At 36.9% G+C, this 13,823-nt stretch overlaps 1 protein-coding gene across 1 annotated transcript in view; it reads right to left on the bottom strand.

Annotated features, from left to right (window-relative positions):
• Window positions 1–13,823, bottom strand: part of DNAJC1 (DnaJ heat shock protein family (Hsp40) member C1) — a 252,748-nt gene that overhangs the window by 44,581 nt on the left and 194,344 nt on the right. The window contains exon 9 of the mRNA XM_054437052.2: window positions 4,468–4,587. Coding sequence (XP_054293027.1) covers window positions 4,468–4,587 — 120 coding nt within the window. The remainder of the gene's footprint in view (window positions 1–4,467; window positions 4,588–13,823) is intronic.

Consider the following 13,823-nt stretch of genomic DNA (forward strand, 5'->3'; position numbering starts at 1 on the left):
TTGCAGAGAAAAGGAAATGATTATACACTGTAGGTTGGAGCGTAAATTAGTTCAACCATTGTGGAAAGCAGTATGGCGATTCCTCAAAGAGCTAAAAGCAGAACTACCCTTTCTTTGACTCAGCAATCCTATTACTGGACATATACCCAGAGGAATGTAAATCATTCTACCATAAAGACACATGTACGTGAATGTTCACAGCAGCACTATTCACAATAGCAAAGGGATGGAATCAACCTAAATCCCATTAATGATAGACAGTATAAAGAAAATGTGATTATATATACACCATGGAATACTACACAGCCATAAAAAAGAATGAGCTCATGTCTTTTGTGGGAACATAAACGGAGCTGGAGAGGGTACTATCCTTAGCAAACTAACGCAGGAACAGAAAACCAAATACCACATGTTCTCACTTGTAAGCGGGAGCTAAATGATGAGAACTCATGAACACAAAGAAGGAAACAACAGACACTGGGGCCTGGAGGGTGGGAGGAGGGAGAGGAGCAGAAAAAATAACTATTGGGTACTAGGCTTAATACCTGGGTGATGAAATAATCTGTACAACCAGCCCCCGTGACACGAGTTTACCTGTATAACAAACCTGCACATGTTTTCTAAAATTTAAATATCTTTAAAAGTTGTAAGGTTGAGAGGGTAAGAGAAGGAAGGGAGAGGAGTATGAGATGTGACTCAGACCAAGACAACTGCTATAGCAGGAAACTAGTAAGGGGGCAGTGAGAATGAAGGCAGAAAAACAAAAAGGACAGTCCTTATCATGTTTACAATTTTGTGTAGGGCTAGCCTGACTCTAAAAGTAATAGCAATATATTTGCCAAGACAATAACTATATATTTAGTTCACTGATAAACCATAATGCTTATTTTCCATGGAACAGTCCACTTACGTGTTTTTGAAACCAGCATAATAACAATATATAAATTTCCCCCAATAGGAATCTCCTTGCAGTTGAGCTATACAAATGAAATTGGGAATTGTATGATTTTCCTTCCTCTCTTCACTTGCATAATGGGCTACTTATATAACTACACACCTCTTACCTCACACTATGGCACTAAGCTAATTATAAAAGCCTGTTTAAATCTAGCCACCTGTCTTTTGTTTTGCTGCCTACCTGGGCCTTTTCCAAACAGGCAGAAAAATCTCCTATCAGTCAGTTATCACAACCAGAATGCAAGAGATTAGTGACCAGGGAGAGAAGCAGAATCAGTTTACATCCTTTCAGGCAAGAAAATAGTATTACTTCACAAGCAAGAAATCTGGGGCCCCCTGACCTTAATTTAGGAAACCTGCAGTTAATCATCATGTTAAAGTTGGTTTTACATGCCAGACAGTTTTTGTTTCCGCTGTTATTTTTACAATTTGAGTGTCCTTTGTGATTACCAAAATTATTTGCTGAAAGGCATGTATCAACATTTAAAATATTTAATCCATAATAAAGTAGGTCTTACAGTTTAGGTATATCTGAATTAAAATATACTCGGTATCAATTTTTTAAAAAGCTTAAAAAAACATTGCTTGTGTTTATCCAGAGTACAATTTAGCAATCTAACTCTGCTAATTATGACAATTAATATACTTAATTTCTTTCTTAATTGAGGAATAAAAAGGTTTTTAACTGTAATCCTACAATCCAAATAAAGAATCACATAAATCCCACCACTGGTACACACTCACCTCTCTCCTAAAAGGTCAACTGTTTCTTCAAGGAAAGAGAACTAAGCCTGAAGCTACAAATTTGGCAAGGAAACCGGGTCAAAGAACAGCTGTGCAAAGCCAGGGAGAACTAGGCAGGCGATCAGGTCAGTATGCAGAGGTTCTGATGACACTCAGTTGAACCTGGCTACTTTTTCATAATCGAATACTTAATGAAAACAAATCTAATTAACACCATAAGCCAAAAAAAGGCACAAGCGGTCCTTTTAAAGTGTAGTTAACTTTCACTTAAACATTATACTGGAGAAACAATACTAGCTGAACCATTTCAGCTGTTTCAATGTAATTTACAAGTCATCCCTGTGAGTTACTTAATGAGTCTACAGACACCTGTTCTCTTTTACAGAGTGATTTTGTGTGTGTGTGTGTGTGTGTGCGTGTGGACATGCGCATGTGTTGGGGGACAGGAGAGTTATGGAAATGAATAGTCCAGCCATGGAGATGATGCTTACAGAATGAAAATGCAGTGTGGGTCTATATATATATTGACATAGAAGAAAAGTTATAATGGCATTTTTTTGTACAACAAAAGCTTAGATTTATTACATATTTATTTCCAAGGTACCTTTGTTATTATGAAAACAGAACTAATACTTGGCCAAAAAAAAAAACCCCAAAAATAAAAAAAATCACTTTACAATGTCAGGTTTTCCACTTCCATGATAAAGGGAAAAAATATCTATTGCAGACATGGAATCATTCTGCCTTGAGTAAGTCTAAGGAGGAAAAAAAGGAGACATATGGGATGAATTTGCAAAAGTTTAAAAAGATGCTTTTGACTGCACCAAGACTAGTCTAGTAAATTAAGCATATACTAGGATCTATGAGGCTCTGCTGGTTATATCCTGTGTATTCTTGGCATTTTAAAAATTTTCATCTTTCTGCTCTTAAAAATACAAATAAAAATTTACCAGGTTTTAATGACAACAAATTAAAATATTGCTTTACTCAGTTTCCTATCTGCCTTTAGCATCAAATGTAGAGCCTTACAGAAATATTATCTTAAAAGTTACACGTGGTGTGGTCTTCAAAGGAGATAATACATTAGTATTACTATTATTTTTCATTAAGCAATTGAACTAAAAGTTTAGGGACTTTTTAAACCAATGTTTTATAACTTTAAAAAATTATTTTAGTTTCTTTTGATAATCACTGTATTAATAGCAGCTATGTAATTAGAAGGTCATAGTACTTAAAACATCAAAAACCATGTAATGTCTTTAATTTGGTCAGATATTTACTGATATGTCATTATTAACCTATCTTTTACAAACAACCTTAAAACCGAGATAATAAAACACACCATCCAGTAACATGTTTAGCTGAAGGAAAGTTATCCTTATGGTTCTTTTCTAGTAACTCAAGATAACTAGTCTCCTCATGAAACACAGCAAAAAAAAAAAAAAAAAAAAAAAAGAAGTTACAAAATACTTCAGCTATTTTCCCCTATGATCAAACTTCAACTATGAAGCAAAAATATTGCTAAACGTCTTATAAAAATTCAGATTGTAGTCTTTTAAATGACCTATACAGTAGTAACAATATTCATATATATAATTTAAAATTCTCAAAGCAGGTCCATTGCAAAAACAAAACAAAACAATACAAAACTTGACAGTATAGGTCAAGTATACCTAATCCAAAAGTCTGAAATTGCTCAAAAATCTGCAACTTGAGCGCCAACGTGATGGATTAGAGATGTGCAACCGTAATAATTTCTGTAAGTTTCTTTCTAAACTAAAAAGTGGAAGTTTATTATTGAAAGTAACTTACAGCATTTGTAAGCTTCTTTTGGTAGCCATGCTTAGTAATCATTTTGCAGGTTTTAAAAAACTGTCAGTACCAAAAAAGGCCTAAAGGTATACTAACAGAATGGAAGGGGAAATTTAAATCTTTGCTTTCAGTAACCCTCTAAGTATTTTTGGATCTATAGGATTTATTTAAAGTAAATTTAGTAAAGCATATTTACTATCGCTTATGAAAATATCAATTTGATAAAAATAATATTTTTTCTCAATTTCAATTAAACATTTACTGTGTATTTAGTATATTACACATCAGGCACTGTGCTAGGTGCTTTCTAAAAAATTTTCTGCTCTAAATTTCCTCAATAAAAGCAGCTAAAGCGTTAAGTCAAAACGTTTCCAAGTAAGTAATTTATCTTTTAAATGTTAGGTATGGACACACACACACACACACACACACACACACACACACACACACACTTTCTTCTGGTTAAACTACTTATCAAACGAACTGTTGCTATCATCCTTGAAACAAAAAGGCCAACACCATTTGCATTATGGGAATATTGCTCATTTAATTAATCCAAACCACCTGTCTAAATAGCAATTGCAATCTGTACTTCAATGTTAAAAAGATCCAGCTGAAATACAACCTTCCTAATTCTGATCATTTTGAGAACTATTTTTTCCACAGTTAAAGGGGTCACTATAAACATAAAAACTGGCATTGTTTTCCTTTGATTAGGTTACAGTAGCTTAAGTGTCTAAACACTAGAATTCCTCACACAGCTGTTAACTGTGGACCAGGGGACTGGCTCACATCTGCTTCTCACTTATTTCATTAATGGTTCACTTTCAGGTCCTAAAAGGATTGTTGTATCCCCTCCCCAAAGATACTGTGGAACCCATCTATGCCTGCCTTCTACATAGCTGACTTGTTCTGGTTTCTTTCTCTATACAATGCAAATCTCAGTGAACTCACATCTGTCACAGATCGACCCAATTCGTGGGCAATCTTTTCCCATCGACCTGGAGTCCCTCCTGGGAACTTAACCATACTTCTTGTCAGCTGGCTGAGGTCCTCTTCTGTCCATTCAGGTGCCTGCAAAACATTAAAGAAAATAAAAAAAGATAACTGGGAGAAAATAAAAAGATAATTGGAAGAATAAAAAAAGATTATTGGGAGATAATTGCAGTGAAGCAAATTATTGGCAATATGCTTTCTGTAAAAAACAATACTAAATTGTATCTAATAGTTTCAATAAAGATTTGAGCTGCATATTTAACACTGGAATGCAAAGCTCTAGAAGCCTGTTTCATTTTCCTATGTATACTAAGAAAGCATAAATATTGCAAAATCAGGTTTTGTAGACATTTTTTAAAAAAGACCATTCGGTTCTGAATTAAAATGAGAAACCATTCTCAAAGCTTATGAAATGCATCCTTGCTATAAAATGCAGTGCTGCTCATAAATGTCTCACATAAAGTTACTATTAAAGGGCTCTCTTTTTTTAACACACACTTTAAAGAAAGCAAAAAAATTAAAAAACTTACAAGTATAAATGAAATGTGAACAAGTAAATATACTGGTCTGAAATCAGAACTGCAATGACACTTTTTGATCATTCTATGTAAAACGATATTCAATTTTAAAATATTATTTTTTCGAGAAGTTTAGCTTGTCAAATGTCACTATTTTTTTTTTTTTTTTTTAAACTTCGGAACAGAAATAAAATTAGAAACTCCTGTGGCCAAGACTCAAACCATCAAGTCCATGTAAAGCAGTATTTCATTTCATTTTGACGATTTCATTTTGGTCAACTTTTAGCTTTGACCAAATGATTAAACTAAATTTAAAAATACCTTAGCGATTATAAACACGCATATGCAAAAATACTAACAGCAAACATATTCTCTGCATTTTACTCAGCACTAGCAGTAGTCAAACCCCAAAGTGAGCACAACGAAATAAATTATTATCAAACGACAAATAACCATGTTACAATTATTTCACATTACATTTTAGTACTGAACCATTCCCCACCAGAGGCAATAAAGCACTCTGGTATTAAACAATACTCCAGTAGCCAGCATAGAGACTGAGGAAGCCTACCTTATTTTCCTTTAATTAAAATGAAAGAATGAAAGAAAAAGAAAGAGGGAAAGAAGGAAACCTTTGAGGCAAATACCTTTTCTAATCACCATTTCCGATAATGAACAGGCATACATCAGGCAGTTTGCATTACAGAACCATCAGCACAGAACAACAGTCAGAGGTGAGTGACCCCAGGGACTATCTCCACAGCTACAGCAAAGCTTCTCCCTGACACTAATCCTGCCTGTCATTCTCCCACTGTGCTCTAACCACACTGACATCCGCCTGCCTCACTGCAAGCTTAACGGGGCCCTTCCTGACTTTTTACTGTCTCCCCCAATCAATGGTTCAAGCGTGCTCTTTTCACCATGTCCAAATGGCAGCTTCACTCATAATCAAAGTGCATTGCCCCTGTTAAAGGGCTTTCCGAAAGGCTCTCCCATTTGCATTCATTTGCAAAGCAAACTACTTTTATTCACTTTGTTCTGCTATCAAGAATGTTCCCTGAAGCAGATAAATTGGCATAAATACAACCTGCCACTTAAGAGTCAGTAAATAATAGCCAATAGTAGGGAGGATTTTATCAATCATTCTATTTTGTATCCACTAAGAGCTGAAAGCCTCAAACATATTCATCAGTACAGCCTCTACAATACATGCATAAATTCACTTATATAAAAAGGTAGCCCACATTGGGTCTGGTCGGAATTTCTTTGATATTTAATGAATATCAGAAATCCAATTCTTCATATCAGATGACTTAAAAATTTACACGGAGGGTTTTTTCTTTCTTTCTCCTTGTCTTTATTTAAGGAAAAAAGTATTATTCTTATTCAGCTACTATTTAGAGAAATATAATTGGATTTTCAAGGAAATCATAGTTTTATTGCTAAAAAGCTTTAATAAGTAGAACAATCAGTTTCAGAAATGCAAAAGACTTAAGTTTTAGGCAGAATTTAAATAAGCTTACAGTAAAAGATCATGTCATGAAGAGCTTGAAGTTGATCACTGCATAAAGATATATACTGATCAAACCATATAGTATGTACAAAATCACACTAAATCAAATTACCTAATTTCTATGTTATTTTAACATTTCTGGAGCAAAAAAATTGTCTACAATGTCTAAAATATAAATCATTGTTTCAGGTAGTAAACTAAGGCTTTAAAATACTTTCTATTTTTAACAGATCGGCTTCCCAAATACGCTGCATACATAAACACTGGCATTAAAAACAAATCTGATTTTAATTAGATTAATGAGAGTGTAAAAGTATAGTACTTTTCTAAAAAATAAACATTTTATATAAAGTATTTGGATTGAATTCCTGAAAAATCACCTACTGCTATGACAGTCTTAAGTTTCATAGTTATTTTATGGCCATAATTTTTATTATTGATATTTTTAAAGAGGCTCGATAGTGACTAGGGCCATAATCTGAAATCTGAGAGAACCCTTTTAGCAATGCATTATTCTCCCTCCTACAGCTGTAAGGCACTTTGGTGAATGTGTAATTCCTCGGCAATAGTTAGTTGTGTCTTTAGAAGCAACAGAGCCTCCTGTGATCCAGCTACTACAGCAGCCATGAGGGTGGCCATGGTGTGAATGTATTCTCCCTGTTCTAATCTGGAGCCAACTGTAGCTGTGAAAGTCAAATGAATGCATAAGCATACTGCTTTGCCACTTAAAACCATGTGTGTCCAATCTTATCGAAACACCGGGCCAAATATTCATCTCTACAGTAAAGTAATGGAAGATACCACATGGTGTGGAGACAGCTGTTGTGACTACACAAGCATTCCAATTTTGCATCAGAAAAGCCCATTATGGGAATAAATCTCCATACTGAATACAAAATAAAAAGTTTTCAAATTGTTCAATATTTTAATGTGATGACCTCAAAATATAGCAACCAAAGTAAGAACTGATATGAAAACTTAAATTATATTCCCAAATCATGTCCCTTTGGGATGGATTTTTGCCATAAAACCCACTATGTTCAAAGATTTGGTGTCTCTGAAAATCCTCTATATTCTTGGGGTAGGGCTGTATTTTTAAAGTAATCTATATGTACTTTTCCTCTCACAGCTTTGGACTATAAAATGTTAATTAGAAATCATCATATAATTTATTTGGCACTAAAAATTATGGCCAAATTAAAAAAATTTTTTAATGTACTTATTTATTGTATTTTTATACTTTAATGACAAAAGGCTCATTTCTAATAAATAGATACTGAAACTCTCTAATGAGCAATACTTCTACTGAAATTACCTATTAATAATAATTATTTATATAAATAAAGAAGCTAAAATTTTGGATTCAACTATTTTTAGTAGATTCAGCTCAACTCATAAATTCTCAGAAATTTTATCCAAGAAAATAACATTCTTACATAGCATCACCCAGTTAATATATAACACATTATTATACATAATAATATAACACATTATTAGCTATACATAACACATTAGGCATACATAACACATTATTAGATATATATACACATATTAGATGTATATATCTAATATGTATTAGATGGGATGGGATGAGATTGGATGTCTAATAATCTATCTCTTACCGGCTTAAGTTCTATAAACACTTTTAGTGCATTTAATTTAGTGCATAGTTTTCAGCTATACAATTTTCCTTTCCTATTTAAAAATGGAGGCGTGCCCTTGACAAATATATATAAATACATGGTATAAAAACAACAACAAAATTAAAAACTAAATGACCTCAAATGTCTTTTTACTCTTAGGAAGAGAAATTCTTTTTTGAGGCCTATCTTCCTGACTTGCAGTTGGCTGCCTTCTTGCTCAGTCTTCACATGCCCTTTCGTGTGTGTGTGTGTGTGTGTGTGTGTGTGTGGCGTGGTGGGGGGAATGGGGGAGTCTGTTGTCTCTCTTCCTCTTCTTTTAAGAATACCAATACTATCGATTTAGGGCCCCACCCTTCCAACTTCATTAGCCGTAATTATCTCCTTACAGGCCCTGGCTTTAAATACAGTCACATTGGGAGTTAGGGCTTCAACATGTGAATTTGGGGGCACACAATTCCGTTCAGAATAGGCAGGACACAAAAAAACAAAAAACTAAAACAGAAGTCCACAATTTGGCCCAACTGGTTTTTCAAAATTCACTGAATTTATACAATACGTAGATAAAAGGGCAGGAATTGGCTTTTGTCCCTCTATGACACTGGCTGTGAATTAACATCTACTGAAATATACCAACTAGCAAAGCTTTGTGTCCTTAATCAATATTGGGGATCCCCCTAAATTTAAACAACGGTCCCCCTATAATCTTAGGGGAGTTATTGAACATAATATAAAGGACAAGTATGTATGCCTCACCCTAACCACAGGAATTCTGTCTTGCCTTAATTCCCCATGGTCATCACACCCATTGTTCTAAAATATCCCATAGTGGTCATGGACTCTCTGACCCAATGAGTCATGAATTAATTTTAAGACTCTGGCACTAAGAAATTGCCTTTTTAAAACGGACCCCATGGGCGTACTGCTACCCCATGGGCATACTGCTTCCCCATTAAAACAGTTAATATAGCCAAATGTAAATTAAAACAGGGCCTTTAATGATTAAAACCCACTATACAAGACCTATTTAGAAAAGGGGTGATTATCCCCACTGCCTGTCCATTTAACAGCCCAATTTGACCAGCTTTTACACTTGGGAGGAATGTGTGGTGCCTCCTGGTGGATTACTTCAACCTCAATGCTGTGGACTTCACTATGGACCCATACCCAATATAACTGAAATTACTGACTTCATCTAACCAGCAACTGGTAAATATTTTGGTATTATAGATTTGGTGAATATGTTTTGTTCAGTGCCTATTTCAACACTCCTGACTGCAGTTTGCCTCCAAAGGGACCCAATACAGTTTTACCCAGCTACCACGGGGTACTTTAAACAGCCTCACTGTAACACACAATCTTCGAGGGCAAGATTGAAACTGCACCCTACTTTCCCCAGGAATGCAGGTATGACATCACACTGATGACCTCCTCCACTGAAGAGATTCCTTTGATACACTCAGTTGGGACATACAAATGAAAGGAGCTCACAGGGTGACCCACTGCCTTACACACAGAGCAAGGCCTTGGTTGTATTTCTGAACATTATTGGGTAAACTGAAGGCAACTCCATCCATGACACTGTCAAGAAACAGCTATTGACTCTCATAGCACCCACCGTTTCTTTTAGGCTCTTTTGGGTTCTGGAGGAAATACACTTCTCATTACAAATTGTATTAAGCCCATATATGTTGTTACTTGCAAAACGACTCACCTTGAATGGGGACCCTTTTAACCAAAGGTTCTGGAATCTGTCCAAATTGCAAAACAACTGACAACCCTGCGTGTCTCCCACAGACTCCTTAACTGCAGAGGATTTAGCAGTCTTCTATGAGTGTGAGAGTTGTATGCAAGTAATGACTTGAAATGGTAAAACCACAAATATTTGGATTTTGCCAAAATTAAACTTTTAGTCTTTTAAAGAAACTATTTTTAAAAATGAAAAGGAAGACCACAAACTAGCAGCAAATATTCTTAACACATATCAGAAGAAAGATCTGTATCCCAATCTGTCTATTCATTCTCCTATTAATGGATATTTGGGTTGCTGCTAGCTTTCATTCATAAGGCTAGCTTATGAATGAATAGAGCTGCTATGGATATTCTGTAAAACTCTCTTAGTGGTCATGTTTTAATTTCTCACATATAAATACAGAGGGGTGGAATTGCTAAGGTCATAGGGAAAGCGTACGTCTAACTTCGTAAGAAACTACAGGAGTATTTTTCCAAAGAGGTGTTATTTTACAGTCTACCCAGCAATGGATGAGCATTCTTGTTGTTCCACATCCTTACCAACACTTGACATGGTCAGTTGTTTTAATTTTGACCATTCTGGTGGGACTGAAATATATCTTACTGTGGTAATAATTTGCATTTCCCAGATGACAAATGATTTTTTTTTTGTTTTTTTTTTTATTTGAGATGGAGTCTCACCCTATTGCCCAGGCTGGAGTGCAATGGTGCAATCTTGGCTCACTGCAACCTCCGCCTCCCAAATTCAAACAAGTCTCCTGCCTCAGCCTCCCGAGTAGCTGGGATTACAGGTGCCTGCTACCAAGCCCAGCTAATTTTTGTATTTTTAGTAGAGACGGGGTTTCACCATGTTGACCAGGCTGGTCTTGAACTCCTGACCTTGTGACCCAAAGTGCTGGGATTACAGGCGTAAGCCACTGCGCCCAGCCAGACAAATGATCTTGAATATCTTCTCATGTGCTTATTGGCCAAGTGAATGCTTTCTTGAAGTACGTGTTCATGTCTTTTGACCATTTGTTAATTGGTTGTCTTCTTATTAGTTTTAAGACTTTTTTATATTTTGTAGATACTAGATCTTTGTCAGATATAAGTATTACCAAATATTTTCTTCTGGTCTATAATCTATATTTTCTTTTTTAATAGATTTTTTCCTTTTTTAGAGACAGAGCCTTGCTCTGTTGCCCAGGCTGGAGCGTAGTGGCACAATATGGCTCACTGCAGCCTCGAAATCCTGGGCTCAAGTGATCCTCCCACCTTGGCCTCCAAAAGTGTGGTATTACAGACATGAGCCACCACTCCTGGACCTTATATTTTCATTTAAAATTCTTTAACTTTTCCTTTGAAATAGCTTTAGGTTTATAGAAAGTTTTAGAAAATAGTACAGAGTTCCCATATACTCTTTATTCAGCAAACTATGGTGTTAACTATACAGCCATTGTGATAACAAGTCAGCCTCCAAAGTGTTCCTCAGTGATTCCCACTTCCTAGTATTAATGCCCTTGTGTAGTCTCCTTCCACAGTGGCTAGGGCTGACGTGTAAAACCAATAGGATACTGTGGAAGGGATAGGGTGTGTTTTCCAAGGATAAATGATAAAAGGCATATATACACACACACATATATATATACACATATACATATATATACACCCACACACACACATATATATATAAAATATATATATATATATACAGCTTCTGCCTTGCTCTTTCTCGGGTTACTTGTCTCTAGGGGAAGCCAACTGCCAAACAGTGAGGCCACTCAAGCAGCCCAATGGATAGGCAGTAATAGGAAGAGACAGTGTCTCCCTCAAGGTCAAAGGGCAAACAGTCTTTTTTTTTTTTTTTTTTTTGAGACGGAGTCTCACTCTGTCGCCCAGGCTGCAGTGTGGAGTGCAGTGGCGCGACTTCGGCTCACTGCAAGCTCTGCCTCCCGGGTTCATACCATTCTCCTGCCTCAGCCTCCCAAGTAGCTGGGACTACAGGTGCCCGCCATCACGCCCAGCTAATTTTTTTGTATTTTCAGTAGAGACAGGGTTTCACCGTGTTAGCCAGGATGGTCTCGATCTCCTGACTACCCGCCTCAGCCTCCCAAAGTGCTGGGATTACAGGCGTGAGCCACCGCGCCCAGCCAGGGCAAACATTCTTATTGTCCAGTACAGTGAAGACATTGCCTCCCCAGAGGAATGGGTAGCCATGTTTACTGTCTGTTGTAAAAAATTTGAGTTACTTAAGTTCAGGATTCCTCATCTGTAATACACCACACTGGTTGTTTAGGAGTCAGTTGGCCCTCTTACTCTGTGGGAACTAAGCTCAGAGAAAAAGCAAAAAAATGCTGATACTCCAGCTACTGCTGCTGCTGTGAGTAATAAATTGCCCTTTGTCTCTGACCCAGGAGTCTCATGTCTTCTACCAGCATTCATGAAACTGTAGCAGGCTACCTTATTTGCTCACAAGTAAGGTAAAATCTCAAACTCTTTACAGTTTTTGACAGTTTTGGTAATGAGGATGGGATTCTCACAGAGACTCTTCCTCTTTCTGAATGAGGGCCTTGTAGAGATTTGCAGAAGTTCCTGGGCACCTACAGTGAACATGTTAATTAAGTTATATTGTCGGTTGGGCAGTAAATGTCACTTCCTTTTACTGCCTATTAATAAGGAAGAATTGTGGAAGTGGCTGCATGCTGAATACCAGGAAATAGGTTCAAACACAGCTGCTATAAAGGCATCCTTATTGCTCCTAAATCTCTTCCAGGTTGGGGGACTTCCTTGCCATCCTGCTTGGTCCGCCTCAGGTCTGTCTGTACCACTGTAACAAGTACTAAGTACAAAGTAACAGTACTAAGATTCATTTTGTGTAGCCATAAAGTCTACACCCTTTCAGAAAACAATTAGAGATACACACTCATAATGAGCACGAAAAGAGAAATTCATGAGCACAAACCAGGCCAATCATTAGAACAATGGCTGGTTCACTTGGGAGACAAGAGGGCAGGGTGTGTAATGCTTCTTAAGGAAGAATGGGATCAGGTGGGTTGTCTTACAGTTCAACCTCTTCTGTAGTCTATTATGCTAACCTTAAATCCATTTGGAAATGACAGCAAAATGTCTCAAAGTGGGCCCTGGGTGCTTTCATCCTTTCAGGGAGATCTCGCAGAGAAAGACACACTCTTGTATTACAGGAAACCAAGGACAACGACTTGAAGAGTATTCAGGCTCTTATTGCCCTGGACTGGATTTATTAATAGAATGCTAAATCCAGTGAAAGTGGAACAAAAGTAACCTCATGGAAAATGAGAAAGTAACTCAAAGAAATTTACGTAAATCTATGCGGTCAGCCCTGCCACTCTGGAAAACTCCCCTAGCCCTTATGTTGAAATTTAGGAGGATTTAAGAGATTTTATCTTAGTAATGGGAAAGCAGATGCTCTGGATTAAGGTAGACTCACCAAAGGTCACACTGCTAGCTTGAGTCAGGCAGAGGGGCAAACTCCACGACCTCAGCTAGAAAGCACTGTGGCTAGGGCACTGTGTCAAAGAGCTCTCAAGATTGATACAGATGGTGTCAGACATGAGGACCTTCTTGCCATCTCATATAAACCATGGGTAGCCAAAACATTAAGCCACAAGCCACAGTACTGTGCTGCTCAGAACTAAAAACAATGTTAAGCCTTGTTTAATGGCATGGAGCCACTATAGCTCCCTGACTATTTGAACTGATCCATGACACCACCCTACCATGGTAGTAGAAGTCATTCAGGTAAGCCTGAACTCTCTGCCCGGGGTTGTTCTTGATGATCAAACTACAATAGATGTCCTCCTTGTGGGCCAAGGTGGAATCTGTACAATCGCTAATGCATCCTGTTACACCTGAGGTTTGGGGAGCTGGCACAAA

Source organism: Pongo pygmaeus, chromosome 8 (genome assembly GCF_028885625.2).
Source record: "Pongo pygmaeus isolate AG05252 chromosome 8, NHGRI_mPonPyg2-v2.0_pri, whole genome shotgun sequence".
In the NCBI taxonomy this organism is placed as follows: domain Eukaryota; kingdom Metazoa; phylum Chordata; class Mammalia; order Primates; family Hominidae; genus Pongo; species Pongo pygmaeus.